This window comes from Leptinotarsa decemlineata, unplaced genomic scaffold, assembly GCF_025532065.1.
Source record: "Leptinotarsa decemlineata unplaced genomic scaffold, Ldec_3_MD MMD2_tig00001621_RagTag_RagTag, whole genome shotgun sequence".
In the NCBI taxonomy this organism is placed as follows: Eukaryota; Metazoa; Arthropoda; class Insecta; order Coleoptera; family Chrysomelidae; genus Leptinotarsa; species Leptinotarsa decemlineata.
Window position 1 is genome coordinate 872635 of NW_027412566.1, and position 24948 is coordinate 897582.

The 24948-nt window shown below is 34.3% G+C and overlaps 3 protein-coding genes and 1 long non-coding RNA gene across 4 annotated transcripts; 1 reads left to right on the plus strand and 3 right to left on the minus strand.

Moving 5' to 3' along the window:
- Positions 1-883: 883 nt before the first annotated feature.
- On the minus strand, positions 884-2517 carry LOC141482602 (uncharacterized). The gene is made up of 2 exons (XM_074176136.1): positions 2129-2517; positions 884-2030 (listed from the first exon to the last, which is right to left on the minus strand). The coding sequence occupies exons 1-2, from the start codon at positions 2247-2249 to the stop codon at positions 1504-1506; spliced, it is 648 nt and encodes a 215-aa protein (XP_074032237.1). The 5' UTR covers positions 2250-2517; the 3' UTR covers positions 884-1503.
- A 2253-nt stretch (positions 2518-4770) lies between these two features.
- LOC111504764 (kelch domain-containing protein 3) lies at positions 4771-12345 on the minus strand. The gene is made up of 6 exons (XM_074176135.1): positions 11863-12345; positions 10082-10368; positions 8228-8455; positions 7018-7213; positions 6643-6810; positions 4771-5147 (listed from the first exon to the last, which is right to left on the minus strand). The coding sequence occupies exons 1-6, from the start codon at positions 12087-12089 to the stop codon at positions 5078-5080; spliced, it is 1176 nt and encodes a 391-aa protein (XP_074032236.1). The 5' UTR covers positions 12090-12345; the 3' UTR covers positions 4771-5077.
- A 5164-nt stretch (positions 12346-17509) lies between these two features.
- LOC111504765 (uncharacterized) lies at positions 17510-23924 on the plus strand. Its single transcript, XR_002722042.2, has 4 exons — positions 17510-17737; positions 17956-18352; positions 18413-18552; positions 23626-23924. It is a non-coding gene; the product is annotated as an uncharacterized lncRNA (long non-coding RNA).
- Positions 20209-24948, minus strand: LOC141482603 (kelch domain-containing protein 3-like). Its single transcript, XM_074176141.1, has 6 exons — positions 24728-24948; positions 23737-24023; positions 23084-23314; positions 21133-21328; positions 20703-20870; positions 20209-20559 (listed from the first exon to the last, which is right to left on the minus strand). The coding sequence occupies exons 1-6, from the start codon at positions 24946-24948 to the stop codon at positions 20532-20534; spliced, it is 1131 nt and encodes a 376-aa protein (XP_074032242.1). The 3' UTR covers positions 20209-20531.

Sequence of the window (24948 nt, forward strand, 5' to 3'; positions counted from 1 at the left end):
CTCGAGGGTTTGTAGGTATGTTGTACTTTTCAAGTAGCAATACTTTGGAAATATCAAGGTCATAGTTACCTGTTTCTATGAAGTGAAGATATCTCAGGAACAAGTGTATAGCATTGAACTCCTTCAATGCTATACTTGTGACAATTACATTGAAGACACCAGATAATGGAAGCATATTCCAAAATGCTTCTGATAAGAGTGATATACAAATGTTTGATGCAGGTAATACTGTTGAATTGCCTAGAGTTGCGAACTACAAACCCATACATCTTTGATGCCTTGTTTGTTATATTCAGTAAACAATGTGTCAATTTTAAAACTTACAATGGGCTATATCTCAATGCTATACTTGTGACAATTACATTGAAGACACCAGATAATGGAAGCATATTCCAAAATGCTTCTGATAAGAGTGATATACAAATGTTTGATGCAGTTAATACTGTTAAATTGCCTAGAGTTGCGAACTACAAACCCATACATCTTTGATGCCTTATTTGTTATATTCAGTAAACAGTGTGTCAATTTTAAAACTTACAATGGGTTATATCTCAATGCTATACTTGTGACAATTACATTGAAGACACCAGATAATGGAAGCATATTCCAAAATGCTTCTGATAAGAGTGATATACAAATGTTTGATTCAGGTAATACTGTTGAATTGCCTAGAGTTGCGAACTACAAACCCATACATCTTTGATGCCTTGTTTGTTATATTCAGTAAACAGTGTGTCAATTTTAAAACTTACAATGGGCTATATCTCACGAACGAAAGCTGATATCGAATCCCCGATCAACCCCCTAGGCCCCAAAACACAATAAGTTTAAATTCCAAACCCCTACTTGTGATACATCATTGAAAAGGCTATAAAAATGCTATCCAATGGTATAAATAATCATTTTAGAGGGTGAAGCAATAATTGTGAAACTTTGGCTTGAATGGAATATTTAATGAGGTTTTTGTTGAACTGCAAATTTATTAAAAATGTCAATTAAGTAAATGTTCAAAGTGGGTTCCGTTGTTTTGTAAACAATAATACAGCCTATATTCAAATATTTCACGAACTTTGGCAAATGTTCTAGTAATGGCGCGACATGCTTGCGTAATTCTTTCTCGCAATTCCCCAAGTGACGCAGCTTGAGTTTTATAAACAACTGACTTGAGGTGAGCCCACAGAAAAAAGTCAGGTGGCGCCAAGTCTGGTGACCTCGGTGGCCACTCAATGGGACATCTCCTTCCAATCCATTTGTTCGAATAATTAGTATCCAACCAGTGCTTAACTGGAGCTCCATAGTGAGGAGGTGCTCCATCTTGTTGGAAGTGCAGCAAATCTTCGTCTACAGCTAGGTTGCCTTGGTCGTCCATTTGGTTCTCTAATTCATGCACAATTAAAGGTTCGATGGTGTTTTCCAGCATATCGAGATAATTCTCGCCACTTAAATTTCCTGGTATGAACAAGGGACTAATTATAGCATCGCCTAATATTCCTGCCCAAACATTCAGTTTTTCAGGATATTGGGTACTTTGAGATCTACAAATTTGAACGTGGTGTTATGCTGAGCTACAAAATTCTTCACATCCGCCCATATTAACTCGATGGGATTGAGCTCGCAGTGGTATGGAGGCAGACAAAAGACAATTTTGTTTTGGCCTGCTGCCATCTCATCGACTATATATTTTTGATATTCAAGCTTGCGCTCCTTGACAATTTTTAGTAGCTGTACTCTTAGCATTGAGTCTTCAAAGCTAATATTCTTTGATCGCGGCCAATTTTGGATTTCAACCTTCTTTGAAGACGTTGTCGGAATCTTCTCTAACCGTCGCGAATGATAAGGTGCATTGTCCATTACAATCACAGCATTATCCTCCAGATGGGGTAGAACTTTGGAAAACCACTGTTCGAAAGATTCACCGTTCATTTCTTCGTGATAATCTCCAGTTTTCTTCGACTCGAAACACCACAGCCCTTCAGCAACAAACCCTTTCTCATTGCCGATGTGACAAATAATAAAACGTTTTCCTTTACCTGAAATTATGAAGAGGTAAGAACTAAATGAAACAAATACGAGGGTTACTTTTTATATATTGAGATTGAGGCAGGTCTTAATATAAATATAAGTTTACCTGATGGATTTGTTAATCCGGTGGATAGTCCATCTAGAAAGGCCCTCCTAGTTGAGGTCACAGTTTCATCGACCCATACTTTAGGGGTAGTGTGACCATCATTAACCCAGGTTTCATCCATATAATAAATTGTTCTCTGTTGTTCCCTATAATATTTAATTTTGGTGAAATACTCTCTCCTCCATAACACAATTTCCTCTCTATCCAATAATAAACTATTGCGTCCTCGTTTTTTCCATACAAAATTCAAATATTTCAATACTTTATGGAATGTTGACTGCTTGAAACTTGGCAATAAAACATCTTCATTTATTTCTGTGAGTACTTTGTCTATCTGGGTATTTCATTTCTGAAAAAATACTCATGCACTTTCCTCCTGATTGCATGTTTATCAGTATCATCTATTGATTTTATAATGGTATGACGATTTTGATTTGTATTCAGTTTGGAAAATGTATGATTTTGTTCATATTCCCGTAAAACATTGTAAATCGAAGCGCAACACACTCCAATTTTATCGGAAACTTTCGATACGACTTCGTCGACAATAGATGTCTCAATTTCTTCCATCTCTTTCTTGAACACATTTAAAATCACTTCTTTTATCTCAACACTCAAATGTCTTTTTTTTTATCGTTTCCTGGCTGGACTCATCATCTATTGATTTTATAATGGTATGACGATTTTGATTTGTATTCAGTTTGGAAAATGTATGATTTTGTTCATATTCCCGTAAAACATTGTAAATCGAAGCGCAACACACTCCAATTTTATCGGAAACTTTCGATACGACTTCGTCGACAATCGATGTCTCAATTTCTTCCATCTCTTTCTTGAACACATTTAAAATCACTTCTTTCATCTCAACACTCAAATGTCTTTTTTTATCGTTTCCTGGCTGGACTCAGAGGATAGCTCACAGTGTCATCAGCAGTGTCTGTACTAGACATCTTGGAAAACAATTTTAAACAATATACTACCCACGCCACACAAACACGCAAACGACTGATTACAACCGTGTGCTGGTATCGAACTCGTACCAAGAAGGCGAATTCACCAATAAACGCTGCCCTTTCCCTCTGACACTGGGCGATCACGTGAACATTACGCTTCGGCTTTGTTTTGTTTTACTCTATCTTGGATTGGATAGACTTTAGTTCTTGAAGAATTTGTGTTTTGTACGGGTGAAATTTATGTAATTTCAACACATTTCTAACCGACTCATGTGAAAGTCCTTTCACTGCAGATACTTGACGTGTTGATACAGTAGCTCCATTGCAAAATTTCCAAGGACCTCAATTTGGGTTGCTTCATTCAGTAAGTAATCTTTGGGCATTCCTTTTTTTATTTTGCACTGATCCCGTTTCTCTAAACTTTTCAACTAAATCGCGGACGCACACGTGACTTACATTTTTGTCCGGATGCCTTTCATGAAATATTTGAGCTGTTTTTAAATAACACTGGTTCTGGGAAATGAAAATTATCTCCACGCCCTCAGGTATAGTGTTAACCATCGTGACAACTACAGCTGAATGACAGTACAGATCGTACAAATGATGAAAACTAATGACATTTAAAAGTCTTAAACAAACCAAAAATTATTGACTCTGACAGAATCCAAATATCAGATCTTTCCAACTTGTTTTGCAAAAACGGCAAATTAAGTTTTTATTTAACAAAAAAGTATCGACAGACACCTATTATTCAAAATAATAGTCCGGAAGGTAGCATTACAAATAAAAGTCATAGTAAGCCGGCTGATATTAAAGTTCGGTGCAGACTTTGACAATAGGCTGTATTATTGTTTACAAAACAACGGAACCCACTTTGAACATTTACTTGACATTTTTAATAAATTTGTAGTTCAACAAAAAACTCATTAAATCTTCCATTTAAGCCAAAGTTTCACAATTATTGCTTCACCCTGTACAATTATTATTTATATCATTGGATAGCATTTTTTATAGTCTTTTCAATGATGTATCACAAGTAGGGGTTTGCAATTTAAACTTTTTGAGTTTTGGTGGGTGGGGCCTAGGGGGTTGATGGGGGTGAGTTCTTTTTCAAGTCACTTTAGTTCCCCCTTAGTATCCTAGAAACGGTTTCAAGAATTTTTCGATATCAGCTTTTGTTCGTGAGATATAGCCCATTGTAAGATTTAAAATACACTGTATGAGATCTAAATGAAGGAACTCACACAAGTAAATATTTTTTAATGTTTATGCATTTCATTCATTCAAGTGAAGAGATGCCAAGTCAGGAGACCTAAGAGCCCACTCTTTCTGTCGATTTCTCATTGAACAAAAACAAATTTTCCCTACAAATATGAGCAGGCACTGCATCTTTCTAGAAAAACACACTGTCGCTACTTATGAGGCAATTTCATAAAAAATGTTGTTTGAAATGACTTTTCAAGGAGCCATTCAAAATACACTATTTTTTCCAGCATCAACAGTAATTATCGACCAATGTTCGATAATCAGATATCTGGGAATATCTTTAAAAAAAAAATTTTAGACATCAATAATGAAAAACTCTATGATTTCATAATTGATGTGTTAATGTTTTTATTGGAAAGCAAGTGTCTTACCTTTTAATATAGTTGTTGAATGTTTTGAAGTACTTGAAATGAAACACAAAACAATTTTTGATGGGTATATAATAACTGAAATATTAAACTCAGATCAGATGAGAATTCTGATAATCAAATAGGGTATTACCACACAAATCTTTTTCTCATAAAAATAAATTTAAAATCGAAATACCCTTTTGAGAGCTATAACAAATGTAACAATCCTTATATTGATAAATCTATCCCATACTATCCTTAAATTATATCACAAACATCAAATAATAATTAAAAATAGATTATATGTATATATAAACATAACTTGTCATTGTATTTACAATAAATTACGTATTATTGACATCAGTTCACTATATACAATTTCATCCTGCAGAATTATTTGGCCGATATAAAGTTATTTTGTTCGGAGTGTTCATGTTCGTTATGTCCAATCTGAAATATAAAAAATTCAATCAAACCTGTACTGTATTCACACAAAAGCCACGAATAATTCATTATTAAGTAGAAAAAAAATTATTTATGGTTGAAAGTAATCAACATCATCCGCTATCTTTCGATAATGAAAAATCACAGCTCAAAAGTTTTTGGGTGTTGTCTACCAACTTAATCTCCCAACTTAACCTAATACCCAAAACGAGTAGATTCAACTGTTATAATGGGGAATGTTCCTCCTGACGAAAATCAAGTAGTTTTCATAAAAAAACTCTAAAACAACGCATTTCAAACTTATCATTTCAACCTTTTTCTTTAAAAAATTATTTAAATACTTAAATGCATTCAAAATTTAAAGGGATTCGTTTCTATTTCACCATTTGGCAACATCGGTTATAGCTAATAAAGGACAATGAATCTGTTATCTGTATGAGACAAACAAAGATGACATATTTCAGAGGCGTGCTGTTCTGTTTACTTATGTTCTGAGTTCCGAGACATTCTGTGATATATGACATTTTGTGCACCTAACCTTTCTTCCTCTATATAAATAAATAACAAAACAACTGTTGTTTATGTGGCTTGTGGAGGTGGTATTGAACTATAATTTATATTTTGCCTCAATTGTTGATTTATAAAGATAATTTTCCTTTTTTAAAGTAGAATATCTAGGTACGTATAAATTATTTCAACTTGATATAGGCGCTGTTGCCAATATGTGAATTATAAACAAATCCCTTTAGAAATCAAAACCCAACATTTGAAACATCAATTTGAATACTTTTCGAAGTGAATTTGAAAAACTCATGAATTAAACTCAACTTTATTTTGATCAAACTTGCATTTGCTGTAATAACCCAAATTGAGGAACATTCCCCATTGGTGGCAATGAATGCATAAAAATATTTCGATAGGCAAGCCTAAGCAAAATATTATAAAAAATCGCAAGAGTAAACTACCCTTTGAAAGGGATATATCCAACTTTTCTCATCGGTGGCAATAACGACATTATATTCTGATGAGAATGCCTACGTCAACAAATTATTACGAACAATAACAAAAATGAATTTCCCCATATAAGGGTGGATTACATTCTTATGTATGGTGGCATCAATTTCAAGTAAAATTCAAGTTAGTTGTTGAATATGGGCGTTTTATTCAGATAAAAAATTTAATTTTTCGGCAGTCTTTTTCTGATCGGCAAAGTATTTTTTCCCTTCAAGAACTCGCTGCTGTGTTGTTAAATGAGTCTATATTCAAAATAAGAACTTTCCATGGAGTTCTCTAGAAAAAAAGTTCATTTACTACAAGGCAAGTTCAGACTAAAATATTGTGATGAAAAGAAAGAATGGCATAAATGAATGGTGGTCACAGCATTTCTGCAATCAATTATTATTATTCTCTTGAACTGTACATATTTTGAACGATCAATATTCTGTGATGAGATTATAAAAATATATTTACTTGCAAAGTTTGTCAACGGAAGTTAACTCACCTGATATTTTGTGGTAGTATCGATACATCCAACTTGTACCGTTCAACAGCCAAAATACATAGTGTTTTCAAAGACGGCTTGAAGTCTAGCACATACATATCGCTGTGATCCACCAACCTATCATCCATACTTTGCCCACGAAAGTCAACAAGTCCTGGAGCTTCTGGGCTGCAACACAAATACCATTCTTTTATAGTCTTTTCAAGCAAGAGAAACAATGTTAAGTTCTTTATAAAATATAATGCAAACAGGACCTTAGGGATCGTACGTTAAAATGTAAGACCTTGTTAATCCTGCGAGCTTCGACTTTTAAGAGTTGTCACTCATATGGAAAAACTCATTTTTCTTCAATTTCAGATTTTCAACTTCCATTACCTTGTTCCGCCGAAAAGAAACAATCTGTCTCCAACGACAACGCACGCTTGCCTCCTCCGCTCACTAGGAATCTCTCCCTCAAAATGCAATTTTCTCCAAACCATCGTTTTCGGATCAAATTCGTACATGTGGTTATAGTGTCTTTCTCTTAAAGAATTGTAACCGCCGAAAATGTACATTTTATCGTTGTACACGACTGAAAAGAGAAAAGTATGCTGATTAATTAATAGTTTCGAACATATTTCTGACTTGAAATCATCTCTTTACTTAATAATAATAATAATGAATGCTTTTATTGAAAGGTTACTCAGTACAAGAGATACTAACCCAACCTAACAAATATCAGAATTCAACATCTGCACATAATGAATGGCGAATGTTGCTCCTGACGAAAATCAAGTGGTTTGCTTAAAAGAGCTCTAAAACAACGCATTTTAAACTTATCATTTCAACCTTTTTCTTTAAAAAATTATTTAAATACTTAAAAAAGAGGAATGAAATAATGCATTCAACATTTAAAGGGATTCGTATCTATTTCACCATTTGGCAACATCGGTTATAGCTAATAAAGGACAATGAATCTGTTACCTGGCATGCTGTTCTGTTTACTTATGTTCCGAGACATTGTGTGACATATGACATTTTGTGCACCTAACCTATCTTCCTCTATATAAATAAATAACAAAACAACTGTTGTTTATGTGGCTTGTGGAGGTGGTATTGAACTATAATTTATATTTTGCCTTAGTTGTTGATTTATAAAGATAATTTTTCTTTTTTTAAGTAGATTATCTAGGTAACCTGAACTCCGATGTAGCATTCTAGGCGATGTTGCCAATATGTGAATTAGAAACAAATCCCTTTAAAAATCAAAACCCAACACTTGAAAAATCAACTTGAATATTTTTCGAAGTGAACTCATGAATTAAACTCAACTTCATTTTGTTCAAATTGCATTTGCAGCAATAATCCAAATTGAGGAATATTCCCCATTGAGGCAGAAATTGCTCTTCCATCCAACCAGCAACAGCTAACGCATATTATTAGAAAATATTCTGCAGTCAAGATTGAAGAAAAGAAAAGCAGGAAAGAGAGGCGAGAAACAAAATTGATATCATTAAAAAAAAATTATAGAAGAGCTCGTATCTGTATGTATTGGAAAAAAAGAACTTTACTAAATTATTAATCAAACAATAAGAAAATAACTTACAAGATGAATGGCTACGTCGACCAACCGGTTTGTCACCTGTAACTTTGCATTGTCGCCAACAATAAAAGGTACTGGGTTGAAGATCCAAACACCAAACGCTGTTGCAGTACACCAACCTTCTTCCGTTATTCATGTGAGGTTCGCTCTCCACTCCTCTTCCTCCAAACAAATATATCCGATCATCTATCACAACCGTGGTATGAAAATCACGTAAAGTTGGTTCGGGACCTGATGGGGGAAAAATCAAAGAGTCAATATTACAATAAAACTCGATGGCAATGTCCGACTTCGCTATGGCCATGAAAAAAAAAAAGAAGAACGTTCCTAATTTTGCTCTGTTCCCAGTGAATTTTGTCCATAATTTTTACTTTTACTCATACAAGTCTCAAAATCGCTGTATAAATAACCAAATCTTCAACATAACTTTATAGAGAAGATTATAGAAAAATTTTACAATAACAGAACATAGAGATATTATAAAAATAACAGTTGAACAGAAAAAAACATTTCGTCTATGATTTAGATTTAGAATTCTTATTGATGATTTACTACATATTTTTCCTATATACAATGTGGACTTACATAGTTCCTCTCCCTTCTCAACTTTTGGGGCACCAAAGTCAAACAAAATTCACGTGAAAAGGTATCATTTTTAGTACTTTTTGGTAAGAGAGACAATAATTTTTCTGAGAAAGGTTGGCTGGTAAAAGGATCAATTTTTTCTTAAAAAAAAAAATTTTTCATTTTTGGAAATCGGTTGTGCCGTTCCTAAGAGATTAGCAGTTTTATTATCGTTTGGTGGATTTCCACAAGTTTGGAACTGCGACTGTGTATCGTACCCCTCATAAACATCTGAAGGCATCATATCAGGTCGTCTAGTAGGCTCTTCTAAGGGACTAAATCTGCCTGTCTACCGATTTGAATAATTGACAAACTCAAATGAGTTTTAAACTGGCAAGACAAGGTACCTCTTCATTATGACTGGCTGGTTAGATGACAATTGTCCAAAAACGTTGAAAGGCAAACAAGGTCCCTTTGAATGACTCACTAGATTACCTGAAATGACGCACTTAGATTTTTTTGTGAGGATTCGTGAAATCTAAATATACATTACACTGCTAAGGTCTACTTCAGAGCTCACGGTTAGAATAAGAGGTGCTCCTAACGAAATAACCCAATAAACATTCCACAATGCACGAAATTAATTTGTAAACAAACTTCATTACTGTCTGTAATTAAATGGTGCATCGAAATATCTGTCAAACAAGGTATCACAAGACTATCCTTGGATCTGGGAAGAGTTTGTGCTAAGTAGATGATTTCTGCTACAGTGCAGCAAACTGATATGTTCTTAAGATTCGAGAGTAGACAAGACTCAACAGAATGAACTGAATAGAGTGTACAGAGAGAAGACGATCCCAATATTTTTCTTCCGCTTTTTGGACGATATTCACTTCACCTGGAGCCGAGAACTCCACGACAAATATCATCTTACTTTGAGGGTCGAGGAGGACTACATCAGACCAATCACCTTGTATCAACATGAAAGTAGGTAATGAATAGTTTCAAATTATTTGGCTCTTCTCATTCCCGACAACGGATTCAATCTCCGCTGAATATATTTATTATTATCATGAAATTCTCTCAAAGTGATTTTCTCATAAAGGTAACGAAAAAATTTGAATGTAGCCCAAGTACACTTACAATAAACTCAAATAAATTTTGAGTATTCTTTACTTTTTTGGGTACCTCTTTTTACTTAATATTAATCTTGATTTTCCTGGGATAATTAAGAACTTTCCTGTCTTTCACTTCAAGGGCCAGAGAAGTCGGATACGTCCATTAAAAGTTTACCATCTATTTGCATATAACTCCAATGCATCTTTTCCAAATCCAAAGAATAGACGGAGCCAGCGAAAGAATCGGAATCTTCTTCATAGCCACCAAAAATAATCATATTGTTTTTCCACAAACACGCGCTGTGGCCATCCCTGGCTAGAGGTGGATTTCCAGTAGTCTTTGGAGCTGTCCAACAGTGCCAAGTTGTATCGAAACAAAATAATGTTGAACAAGATTCTCGGTCGTTCCTACCACCCCAGATATAAACTTTATCTCCGTAGACAATAGCGGTGTGTCCATACCTAGAAACATATAATATTTTATTCAACTAACGGATTATTGTTAGACTTTCGCTAGACAAAATCTTCCTCAAGAATTTCCATACTGAATGATTTCTACCAAATTTGTGCTTTATATAATAACAATTTGAATCATATGACCTTCTACGAAATTATTGACTTATATTCTTAAATCTTTCAATTGCTAAGCGTTCTGAAAGATTGAGTTTCATGCCTTCTATACTTATGTAAAACTTCATAATCATAGTTGAACTCATGTCCCTCTGTCAAAAGATGGTAGTAACAGTAGTAATAATTATTTATTTAGGTTACCCTAATTTACAGACGTTCAATGAAAATATACTAATTAATGTTTGCAAATGTGGAATTGGTATCCACATTCAACAAACTACTACTATGTTCTCTTATTCTCTGGGAAAAGGTTTACCCAGTTTAGCCAATAGAAAGTTTTGGGCAGGAACCACAAGTCAATTTATATACTACTGATTTATCCGACACAGATGTTTTGTTTTTTCTTTTTCCTGATTCTGATTGATTTGGCCGTTACTTGATGAAGATCCATAGTAATTTCAAAAACTACACCTCACGATTTGATGTCCACAAACTTTATTGGAAAAATATAATCACAACATGTTTCGCAAATGTATACACTTGAGCTAGCGAAAATAGTGAAAGAAAATAGTGGTCCATATGAATATATTTTATTTTATTTGGTGTAAGTTATTATCTACTGTGTTGCTTTGGCTTTGCTTACAATAAGATTACCAAATGAAATTGAAAAAGTTTCATCAAAGAAGATTAAGAGCATAAGACAAAATATTAGTTACTATTCTAAAAAAACTTTCAAAACTACTAATAAAACTAGAGAAACGTGGAGAATAATAAATAGGGAACAGAAGAAGCAATCACATTTTGGAACCAAGGACAGGGAACATTGCTTTCAGATGTAACTCCAACATAGTTGAGATTTCACAATACATAGAAGAGATAGCTAAGTCTATTTAGACAGAACTTAGCACTCCCTTTTTATTAGTATTATGAATGTCTTTGAAAATAGTTGTATACCACAAACTAAAATACATGACACACTCAAATCATGACTTTAGCAAATTATTTCATTAGCACAGCTTCTGATAACTTTCTCTACGGCATACATGTTAATACAAGATAGATGTCAATGATTTTGATGTCTTTTCTAACTTTTCTAAGGCACTTGATACACTGTCATTAGAATTCCTCTGCAATACATTTATAGTACTTGTTAGCTGAGATGGTTGAGTACTTATATGAAAGGACGTTGATGAAATATATGATCAGAGAAGTTTGTGATGTTGAAAACTAGGTTTCCTCAGAGTTCAGGACCACTATTGTTCGTTTATTAGTAATTTGCTGAAGTACATGCAAGACTTGTGAATAACGATGTAGGCAAATGACACCACAGTTACAGTCATAGTGCAAACGAGTTGTTTTCAGAATAAACCAAATCTCAACTCTTACCTTTTGTATGGCAAAATATCATCATTTTCGAAGTATGGTAAGTCGCTAACTGGATGACGGGTCCATCGAAAAGTTGCAGTATTGAGAACGTGAACGTCCATCGAAGTGTACTCTCTTGAATTTTCTCCTGTACAATAACCTCCAAATGAGTAAATTTTGTGTCTCACGGCAACTGCTGCATGATTGACCCGTTTTGGGCCACCTTCCAGAACTGATATCCAACGCATATTTCGAATGGTTTATCTCCAGATTGAGGGACTACTAGGGGATACTGCACTCCTAACAATGTTTCTATATTTGAATTTCAGAGTGAAATTCAATTTGTATGTTCAATTGTATGGTGATTTTCTAATGTAAACACGATCAATTAAGAGTACAAGAAATTTGCACATTATTTTCTTTAGATTGGGAGAAAGTAGTCTCCCTTATAAACACATAAATAAATGAGAACAGTATACCACAGTGACGTACAGTGGGGTAGGTTTTCAAGGTTACCAACATATCTATCACAATATTCCGTGGAATACTGTAGGCAGATGTATTCGAGTTCGCAATTCGAACGAATCTAGGACGGTTCAAAATAGTTATACAGCTGATTATTGAAAGTGGATTCGGGCAAAATTTCGTAAGGCTTTACTGTGCGACTGCTTTTGACTATTCGAAACCACGAAATCAGTTTTACCTCCGACACAACGTAATAATTAAATTACCTAAAAGAACAATTTGTTCAGGCCAGTCTAGACTTACCTACACTGTAGGTTAATGGACAGATGTTGGTGCAGGAATCTTTGCAGAAGTATTTCCTGCATATTGGCGATGGAATCGATTTTCATTTATAAGAACGGATGCACTTGCAGGCCGGTTTTGCGCTATTTGGCCTCTCATCAGTGCAAAGAATGGCCATCATCAACCTAAAGTTGACCTACAGTGTAGGTAAGTCAAGACTGGCCTGAAGAAATTGTTCTTTCAGGTAATTTGGTTCACAGCCAGTGTTCAAGAATGTCAACTGAATATATGTGAAGGTTTTTATCCTTATACGAGAAATTGTGCAAATTTTGGATATGCGGTTGGTTAGTACCTTTTGTTTACCAGATGGAGCGATGACAAATTTGTTGTTTGTCTTTCGCTTCAGCTTGTTTAGAGGAATGATACTGATACCGTTCTGCAATTGGCCCGTTGGATATAATCCAATCCTCTTCGTGGTATTAGCCAGGGGAAAAGTTGTTTTCTAATAGGTGTTAGTTCATTTTAGACTGGCCTGAACGAATTGTTCTTTCAGATCATTTAATTTACAGCCAATCTTCAAGTATGCTTACTGAATACATGTGAAAACCTAATAATAAATTCATAATTGTTTCATTTCTCTTATAATAAATCTCTCCCTCTCTATTTTTATTTGATCATCATATCTCAGTTTTTTGACTCATTCAATCACTGAAACGACTACAATAATGGATATAGGATGCATGCATTATCAAAATTTATATGAATAAAACTGAATATAGTCGACGCCAACTGAAATGAGTCAGCGCAGAAACATAAAATCGTTCTGTGTTAAAAGACTCCACCCACTTAAGTCATATTTCGCCAATGTACTATTGACATCAGTTTATATGACTATTAGCTGTCTTCCGGAGCCGATACAATTTGATTTTAAATGCGCATCAAAATCTCATTTTAGTTAGCGCATACTTTACAAATATGTCAAAACCAAAGTAATGAGAAATTTTCAGTTGGGGTTCAATGATGTCAGTAGTACTGATCTTAACTTTCATTCTTAAAGACAGAAAATATACATAGACTGATCCAAAGTAGACGTGCACCACTGGTAGCTTTGTTATTATTGCAGTTTATTGACATTCATTACATTAATAAAGATGCAAAAACCGACAAACAATAATCGCATTTTGGACTCAGTATGCTATATTTTCTCTGATAGAAAATTATATTAACGAAGGAACTTATACCAGTAAATATTTTCAAAATGTTCATGAATTCATTCCATTCAAGTGAAAGAGACCTGAGAGGCCACTCTTTTTATCCATTTGTCATTGAACAGAAACAAATGTTCCTCTACAATAATGAGCAGGAGCTGCATGCTTCTAGAAAAACACACTGTGGCTACCCATGAGGTCAATTTCATACAAAATATTGAAGCAAAATTTTTTCAATGACTTCAATATCAATTTATTTGTTAGTGTTTCTATTGGAAAATAGCTGTCTTACCTTTTAATATAGTTGTTGAATGTATTGAGGTACGTGAAATAAAACACAAAACAATGTTTGATAGGTATATAATAACTGAAATATTTAAACTCAGATCGGATGAGAATTCTAATAATCAAACAGGGTATTCCCACACAAGTCTCCTACATATAAAAATAAATTTAAAATCGAAATACCCTTTTGAACGCTGTAACAATCTTTATATTAATGAATCTATTTCATACTATCCTTAAATTATATCACAAACATCGAATGATGATCATATGTATATAATGAGTAATTTTTTTGCTGGTATCTTTTTGGCAACACAGTTTTCGACAGATCACGCGTGAATCGTGTTTTGTGTCATTATCAAACTTGTTCAGTTTGGTCTATAATTTAACCATGAATCGACTTATGAATGAACAATGCTTACAAATTATTGAACGTCATTATCAAAATTCATACTCGGTGAAGAAAGTGCATAGTGCACTTCTTCCAATTTATGGGCAGTTTCATCGGTCTATTGAGGGAGCTATTCAGAAGCTTGTGACTAAATTTCGAACCCAGTTTACATTACTAGACATTAAACCACCAACACCCATACGTAGAGTGAGGACCGAAGAAAATATTGCAGCTGTATCCGCCAGTGTTCGTGATGACTGTGAAATGTAGATTCGCGCCCATTCGCAGCAATTGGGCCTCTGTTACTCCACTACGTGGAAAATTTTGCGAAAGGATTTGGGTGTAAAACCTTATAAGATACAGCTGGTGCAAGAATTGAAGCCACACGACCTCCCACAACGTCTAACATTCGGTGAATGGGCGCTGGAAAACTTGAAGGAAGATCCACATTTTTATCGAAAAATTGTGTTTAGCGACGAGGCTCATTTCTAGTTGAATGGATACGTTAACAAGTAAAATTGCCGCATCTGGCACGCGAAACAATGGCCCAATTAAGAGGCGCCTTCGGTGAACAGTTTATCTCATGTTTGAGGCCGTCACTTGTCTGCCTACATCGTGTGATTTAACGCCTTTGGATTATTTCTTGTTAAAGGCTCATCTATAGGGATAAACCAGCAACGACTGACGCTTTACGCTTTGGAAGTCAATATTGAAGCATTTATATATGCAATACCGGTCGATATGTTAGAGAGAGTGTGCTAAAATTGGACCTTGCGCATAGGCTATCTAAAGAGGAGCTGCGGACAACATTTGCATGAAATCATCTTCAAACATTAAATTATATTGATCGTTCTACCGATTCCAATAAAGATTTTATCAATTTTTTCAAATTTTTCGTTTGAAAATCAAATCCTATACCTATTAAAAATCACCCGTTATAAACATGTGGCTTGAAATTATATTTACAATAAATGCATATTAATGACATCAGTTCACTGTAAACAATTTCATCAAGTCAAGATTTATTCATAATTTTTTATACATGAATGTATATATGACGCGTCACATTTTACAAAATATTTTTGTTATAATATCACTTATATCATTTTACAACACGTTACACAAAAATATTATTTTCACACTCTTTCGTGGAGGAAAAACAACAAAGTTTTTGACTTTTTTCCCGAATTTGACAATTGTTTGGCCGATATAAGAAGGAGAAGGCGACCCAATAAATATATATGCGAAAAAATCAAAAGGTCTCCTGAGCAGGAGGCGACAGTAAAAAGCATATCGTTTTTTATTATAAAAAGTTCGACAAAAAAGGGGTGGCAGCATTGCTTCGAGCAAGACCGTTGCGACCCCCGACGAAGCTTCTGTCGATTTGATAGGAGGAGCCTGGACAAATGCGCCCGAGTGGGAGACAACGTCCAACAAATTTAGAGAGAGAGAGAGAAAGTTATTTTGTTCGGGGTGTACATGCTAGTTATGTCCAATCTGAAATTTAAAAATATCAATCAAACATGTACGGTATTGACACAAAATGAAGATCCGAGTAAACCCGGAAAAGACTCAGGCGATAACCATGGGAAGATTACTATCTTCTCCAGCCAGAAAAGTGAGAATCTCTGGAAGGGAGATTGACTGGCAAGCGCGGGTAAAGTACCTCGGCCTTTTGATAGACCGTAGGCTCACTTGGAACCCGCACATTATGTACGTCAAATCTAAGATCGAGGGTCGGATAGCCAGTCTGTACCCTCTGATCAATAGAAAATCAAAGATGAGTTTGAAAAACAAAATCACGATCTATAACACGATGTTCAAGCCTGTCATCATGTACGCTTCAGGCGTCTGGGGACAAGCGACTCCGTCCAACATTTCCATTCTGGAAAGGTTGCAAAATAAGATAATTAGGATGATTGTGAATGCTCCTTGGTTCGTGCGGAATGAAGCCACCCGCAGAGATTTGCAGCTGCCTTCCATTCGGCAGTCCATTCAGTCGAGGAATGAGAGAGTTTTCGAAAAAACGGAAACTCATGAAAACCCGTTAGTTAGGGAAGCCACAGAATATGCTGTAGACAACCCCTCCCGCTATAGAAGGCCCCGACACTCTGTCGAATGAGGCCCTCATGTTCCCCGTTAACGGATGAATAACTTTTTCATCCATCCCACCCCAGCCAGGTAGGGGTATCCCGTGAAGGGCGGCACTGATGTCTAAGGACTTCATGCCGTCACCAATTCAGTCATGAACCCATTGGTCCCTCTCAAGACCAACAATCAGCCAAAAGGGTAGGGGAGCTGGTCTCCAAACCTGGATGAAATGACGATGACATTCTGGTATTGACACAAATGTCAGGAGTATTGTACTGTTAAGTAGGAAAAAAATATTCATGGTTGAATTGAATAATTTTTTCAACTTGTCACTGTGTCTGTACATTCATTCTTCAAGCTAAACTTTAGGACTAAAATATCTTTTTCTTTTCAAGAAATCAGTTTGAAATTCTCATGGTTTTTAAGTCAGAAATACCTACGTGCTGTTCAAAAAATAAGGTGAATGTTTAAAATTCACGGGTTACGCGTATAACACCGTAATCCTGTCTCAGCCAGCGAATTCACCAGTTTTGCACTCCTGCGACTTTTTTCTGTTCCTAAGATTGAAGATACTCATGAAAGGTCGGCGTTTTGCGATGGTTTAGGAGATAAAAATTGAATGGCTGAGCTCATGCAAGGGCATCCCAAAAGTGGTTCGAGGATTGGAAAAACACTGGCACAAGTGTTTTATATCTTAGGGAGACACTTTGAAGGGAACAAAATATAAATTAATGAGTAAATATTTTTTGAGAAAAATAAAAATTCGCCTTATTTCTTCAACAGACTTCGTATTCTTTCGTTGTGAATTTTGCCGTTTGGTAATCTTAGATTCTCTTGTATCAAGTCATGGTAATCAATCTTTCAAACGACCTGATTGACATTTTACCAAACGTAAATGATGTAAAAGAAGCTTAAAGAAAATATAAATTTCCAGAAATGTTTTGAGCAGTCGAGGCAACTTTGAAACAGCAAATATTGGTGTCAACAGTACATGTTCCCAGATGTCAGTTGGGATCAAATCATCCTTCAACCAATCAATCAATCAAGAAATGCTTTATTATCGGAAGAACAATGTTCTCATACATAAAGTTAATATGATAGAATCATTCTTGGTGTTAGGGATTGTTCCAGATAACCTTTAAATTGTGGACTTTAACCCACATAATCCAAGATGGTAAGATCCTCGATTATATTGAAGACCTTGTGCATCAGTGAATTCTTATTGGGTAACCGCACATGAAAGAAAGAAATGTATTCATTCATGGACCAACTACATGGTATCCAACATGTTAATTTATACCTATAAAATGATTATCCAAAGTGAACATACAATTTGAACTGTTAATGCAGATTTGATAATGAATATGTGAAAAGAGAGTGTAAACTTTTCAGGTTTATTGGTCTGCACATTTTTATATTTGATAATTTGTCTACTAAAGCGGTTGAGATTATCAAAGGCGTTGGTAACGGATGAAGTGGATCACCTCTTTGAAAGAGGTACATATCAGGTTTTCGAAAAAATCACTCTTGTGAGACGGCACTCCAGTATACAGTATAACAAAGTGAACACATGTTGATGAAGGGAATTATGCAGTATCAGTCTTCCTAAATTTCAAAATGGCTTTCGAGACCATCGATAGAAATATTCTATTGGAAAAATTGACGTACTATGGAATTGAATGGCATACTGCTTTGGTTTGAAAGTTATTTGAAAAGTAGAAAGCTGACTACAAAAGTTTTAAATCATCAACTTCAACAGAATCTGTGGATGATTTAGGGGTCCCGTGAGGTAGTGTACTGGGTCTACTCTTATTTATTGAATATCTAAATGATATTTACTATTTAACAGGTAGACAACCAACTGAGCTATTTGCAGATGGCACCTCATCATACATATCAAATAATAACTCAAATAATGCAATAGAGGAGCTACAAGATGTAATGGATCGAACTGTTGAATATTCACTGACCAATAAACTTGTCCTAAATGTAAGTAAAAGCGAAATAATGAAAATGGATTTAAAGTTGAATGAAATTGACCATGATACAGTGAACATCCAAATAGGAAATGAATATTTTGAAATTGTTAGTAAGATGAAATATCTAGGCTTCATGATTGATAGACCACTGTCACTTAATAGTCATGCTGATTATATCTTCATTTTCAAGAGTGGCCCCACATCATAGTATCATCTGAAAGGTCACATTTACAACTGTATAATTCAGCCACATTTAGACTTGGGTGCCACAAAGGTTGTATTTTTTGACTCAAAATAAGTTGGTCGACTACAAAAAATGCAAAACAGAGGTATGCATATAATTCTGAAATGCAACCGACTTACCCCTATAAAGACTATGCTTAATTCTCTTCAGTGGTAATCAATCTCAAACAGATCTTATTATCTAAGTATGGTTTTTATATTCCCAATAGGGCTTTGAGTGTATTGGCGGAGGGAATAAATTTCTCATTTTCTAAAGGTATGTCCCCATTGTGTCTGAAAATTACCACAATCATTTCTCTACATAAAAGAGGCGTTCTTGACAACCCAGCTAATGTTAGACCGATTGCTTTGCTAGGCGTGTTGTCCAAAGTTATAAAAAAACTAGTAAAGAAACGAGTAATATCCTTCCTCGAGAAAAACAATATAATAAATTTATTCCAGTTTGGCTTTCACTCTTCAAAAGGTACACAAGACGCCATATTTTCACTCCTGAAAAAACTGTACACCAATCTTAATGAAATAGAATCTGCGGCGGCTATGTTTTGTGACCTAACCAAGGCCTTCGATTATGTAGACAACAGGCTACTTCTTCGCAAGCTAGAAGTTTACTGATTTAGAGGATCTGTTTTACTTTGGTTTGAGACGTACCTTTCTCATCGGCGCCGGCGGCAGAATGTTCTACTGAATGGAATTTCATCAGAGGAACGTTTCATTGGCTGTGGGGTCCCACAAGGTTCCGTTTTGGGACCGGTGTTGTTTCTCATTTATGTCAATGAGGCGAATATATAATGAAAAGAATCAGAAAGTAAGTAAAAAAATTCCTTGTTGGGAGGCCCCTATTACAGTGTGGAAGAAATCTACCTAGGCTCTATTGAGTAATTGGCATGTTATTGAAATGGCTATCAATGTTCATTATTTTGTAGTTTATATTTGTTAATTTAATGCCCATATACACGTTTTACTTTACTAGACTCTGCCAATAAGATTTTCAGATCTTGGGTAACAAAGCATATTTTGATTTGATTCCAAATAATAAAGGGTATTGACCTTAGCTATTTCAATAATTTAATTAAAGTCAACAATGGCACTAGAACCAATATAAGCTCCCATATATCCAGGACAAACTCAAGGTCAGCAATGAATGGTCTGTTTTGCAGAGGAAATTTAACAATTTGCCTGGTTCTTCCAAAAACAACAAAAGTATTCACACTTTCAAACAAGCTTTATTGCAGCATATCAAAAAAGATAATTAATTTTAATAAATGTATATGAGTGCATCTGTATTTATAATTATTTATTTTGACATCCATATACTTCTCATTTTTAATGATTTTATTAAAACAACTATAAAAATAAAATAAAAACATTATTTAACTTTTATAAATCATTGATGTTATCATATTGACTTTTCAAAATAACTATATATTATTTTTTATTTATTAGTTTATTATTATTTCGTACTTACACTTACATTGTGTATTATATTTTTAATGAACGTTTGTACATTAGGGTAACCTAAATACTAATATTCTGATGAGATAACCTTGGTCAACAAATTATTATGAACAATCATAAGAGTGAACTTCCCCCTTATAAGGGTGGATTATGGTGGCATCAATATCAAGTAAAATTCATGCGAGTTTTCGAATACGGGCGTTTCATTTGGATTTTGGGCAGTCTTTTTCTGATCGGCAGAGTATTTTCCCCCTTCAAGAACTCCTCGCTGTGTTGCAAATGAGTCTATATTCAAATTAAGACGTTTTCGTGGAGTTCTCTGAAAAAAAAAAAGATAATTTACTGTATGTGATGAAAAGAAAGAATGGCATAAACGAATGATGGTAACATTATTTCTGCAAACAATTATTATAATTCACTTATTCTTTTACTTGTAGTATTTGTCAAGGGAAGTTAACTCACCTGATATTTTCTGGTAGTATCGATACATCCAATTTGTACCGTTTAACAGCCAAAATACAAAGTGTTTTCAAAGACGGCTTGAAGTCCAGCACAAACGTATCACCGTAATCCACAAACGTATTATCCATCAATTGCTCACGGAAGTCATAAACTCCTGCTACTTCTGGGCTGCAACACAAATATCATTCTTATATAGTCTTCTCAAGCAACAAAAAGAATAACTAAATAAATATTTCGAAATATTAATCTCCCCCAACTACCTACGCAGTAGGGTCTGTTAAACGTCTGTCGGAAAACAACTACTTCCCTGGCTAATACCATGCTGGATATTGAATTATATCCGACAGCAGTAGAACCATGCTGAAATTGTTCAAGTAGGTCACCTGCAGACAACTGGTTAACAAAAAAACTAATTTTCAACTTTCATTACCCTGATCCGCCAAAAAGAAACAATCTGTCTCCAACGACAACGCATGTTTGCTCTTTTCGCTCTCCAGGAATCTCTCCCTCAAAATGCAATTCTCTCCATACCATCGTTTTCGGATCAAATTCGTGCATGTCGTTATAATGTCTTCCTCTCGTACAATTATAACCCCCAAAAATGTACATTTTATTATTGTACACGACTGAAAAGAAAAAAGTATGCCAATCAATTAATAGTATCAAACATATTCATGACTTGAAACTATCCCTTTATTTAATAATAATAAATTTTTTTATTGAAAGGTTACTAAGTAGAAGAGATACTAACAAATAGCAGAATTCAACATCTTCACGTGATAAATCAAGGGAGAAATTGCTCCAATCTAACCAGCTACAGCTAACTCATATTATAGATAGATAACTATATAATTTATTGTCCAAGAAAATACTATCTTATTGACAAAGCCTGTTAAAAAATCTGGTATGTATAGCACTTCAAACAATAAAAGAAAAAACAATTTGAAATCCCAAATACTCAAACACAATTTGAGCAAAACTAAGTTCACTAAGTCCCTTTCAAAAATGTAAAAAAAAACAACTACACACAATTTGAACATAAATTCACATGTCGTGGCAATAAAATATGATATATCACAGTATAAAATATGATTTAAAGTGTAGGTGTCAATATAAACAACAACCAAAAAAAACATATATTAAATCACAGCAAAGTTTCATTGTAATATTAATCAAAATTGTAGTACGCTTTTGTTGCAAGGGCATCTTTAACAAGTTTTCTGAACGTTCTATAGCTTTGTAGCAGAATCATCCTGTATTTGGTCATTCCTACCCGCTATCATTAAGAATGTAAGGTTTCTACTTCAAAAGGTTGATAAGTATACGACTAGATGCCTCTACCTGACCGTTCATCATTTTAATAGTTTTTGCTAAATGTTCGGACGCAACAAAATAAAATTCTTTTCTTCAAGTCTGTAAGCGATAGACGTAGAAATCGAAAGAAAATTATAATCCTCTGGGAAAAAACTATCAGAATTTGTTATAGAAGTTACGAATAGTGTGCTTGGTTTTACGTAAGTTTCAGATACCATAATAAATTATTGTTGGTTCTCTTATTCATTGTTTAAGTGTATTTTTAATCAGTTTTTCATGGTTTTAGTTTTTTCAATTCGACAAAACGCTGATAGCTGACAGCAGCAAATTCAATAGAGATTGAATAAAATTAGTTTTCTCTCATTCTACCATTATTATCGAACCAATCCTATTACAGCTTTTCTCCTTCCTAATTTCGTAAGGTATGTGATTATACAGCTTTCTACATTCATAAATTAAAAAATATTTCGTCTGAATTGTTTTTGGAACAGAAAGGTGTATTTTATTTTCTGTTAATTGCAAGGTTATGTAATTTATATGTTCCGGAGTACCAACCATATTATGTTTTTTGTAAATCAGGCAGTTTCCAGAATGAAAATACAACTTTCATTTTTAAGATACAAATTCATTAGAGCTGAAAGAAATATTGAAGGAAAGAAAAACAAAAATGCACCGTGCATTGACGAAATTTCAGTTAAAATTCTAAATAACCTTTCCGATTCTGCGTTGAATACATTAGTAATGGCTGTAAATAAATTTTTTTCCCTTGGAAAATTCCCTGCGAGTCTAAAAACAACTCTTGTAATTCCTCTATTCAAAGGCGGTAATGCAGAAGACCCAAATAACTTTAGATTTTTCTCAACAAAATAATTCGCAGTCAAACTTGAAAAAAGGAAAGGAGAATAAGCAGGAAAGGAGAAAAAGCAGGAAAGGAGAAAAAGCAGGAAAGAGAGACGAGAAACAAATTGATATCATTAAAAGAAAATAATAGATGAGCTCATATGTTATCTTTTAGAAAAAAAGAACTTCATTCAAATTATCAATCAAACAATAAGGAAATAACTTACAAGATGAATGGCTGCGTCGACCAATCGGTTTGTCACCTGTAACTTTGCATTCTTGCCAACAAAGAGAAGTACTGGCCTGAGGATCTAAGCACCAAACAGTATTGCAGTACACCAAACGTAATCTCCCAATAAATACTGGAGATTGCATTTCAACTTTTCTTCCTCCAAACATGTATATTTTATCATCTATCACAACGGTGGTATGATAATCACGTAAATTTGGTTGGGGACCTGATAAGAGAAAAATCAAAAAGTCAATATTACAATAATTCTCAATGGAGATGTCTGATTTCAACATGCCCATGAAAAAAGAGACAAAGGTTCTTAATTTCGCTCTATTCCCATTGAATTTCGTCCATAATTTTTACTTTTCCTGATCTCAAAATTACTGTATAAATAACGAAGTCATCAACATAATTTTATAAAAAATTTCCCAATAACAGAACACATAATTTAAAAAAATTACATTACATTACATTACATAAAAACGAATGTTTTTTTTTTCAACTAAATTGAACTCTGAATATTCTTTACTTTTTCAGGTACCTCATTTTAGTGAATATTTATCTTGGTTTTCCTGATAACCAAGATGAAATAACTAAGAACTTTCCTGTCATTTACTTCAAAGTCAGAAACATCCATTAAAAAGTTACCATTTATTTGCATGCAACTCCAGTGCATCCTTTCCAAATCCAAAGAATAGATGGAGCCAGTGAAATTATTGAATTCTTCTTCAAAGCCACCAAAAATAATCATATGGTTTTTCCACAAAGACGCACTGTGACCATCCCTGGGTCTAGGATGATTTCCGGTAGTCTTTGGAGTTGTCCAACAGTGCAAATTGGTATCAAAACAAAATAACTTGGAACAAGACGCTTGGTTGTTCCTACCACCCCAGATATAAACTTTATCTCCGTAAACAATAGCGGTGTGTCTATACCTACAAACATATAATTTCATATTCAAATAACATATTATTGTTAGATTTTCACTGGACAGTTTACAAAACTGAAGTACGTGTTTCGTTCTACAATAGCTTCTTCAAGCATTCCCATACTGAATAATTTCTACCTTATTCATGCTTTATATAATAATAATTTGAATCATATAACCTTCTACCTAATTATTGACTTATTATTTTACCTGATTCTAGGTGAAGCTTCTTATCAGTAAACAACATATAACATATATGTTAATACAAGATAGTTGTTGATAATTTTGCAGTTTTTTCAACTTGTCTAAGGCGCTTGATACAGTGTCCTCTGCAATACATTTAAAGTACTTGTTACTTGGATAATTTACTGAGATGGTTGAGTTCCTATATGAAAGGACGTTGATCAGAGTTATATATAGAATCAGAGAAATATGAGATGTTAAAAACTAGGTTTCCTCAGGGTTCAGTGTTAGGACCACTATTATTTGTTAATGATTTGCTAGAGAACTGGCAAGTTGATGAAACTGTGGTTTCCTATAATTTGTAACTAAAACCGTACTTTGAATGAAATACATTTTTAGCTAATATGTTTACAATCTCTTATTTATAAGTCAGTGTAGGGAAGTTAAGTTTCTTTACTGCATTTTAAGAAATTTAATTTATTTATTTCTGGAGTTAATCTTCATAGTAAATCAAATCTCAACTATTACCTATTGTATGGGAAAATATTATTTTCGAAGTATGGTAAGTCGCTAACTGGATGACGGGTCCATCGTAAAGTTTCAGTATCCATAACACTAATGTCCATCGAGTACTGTTCTGAAAATTCTCCTGTACGAATACCTCCAAATGTGTAAATTTTGTTTCCGACGGCAACTGATGCATGATTGACCTTCATTGGGCCAATGTCCAGAGCTAATGTCCAACGCAT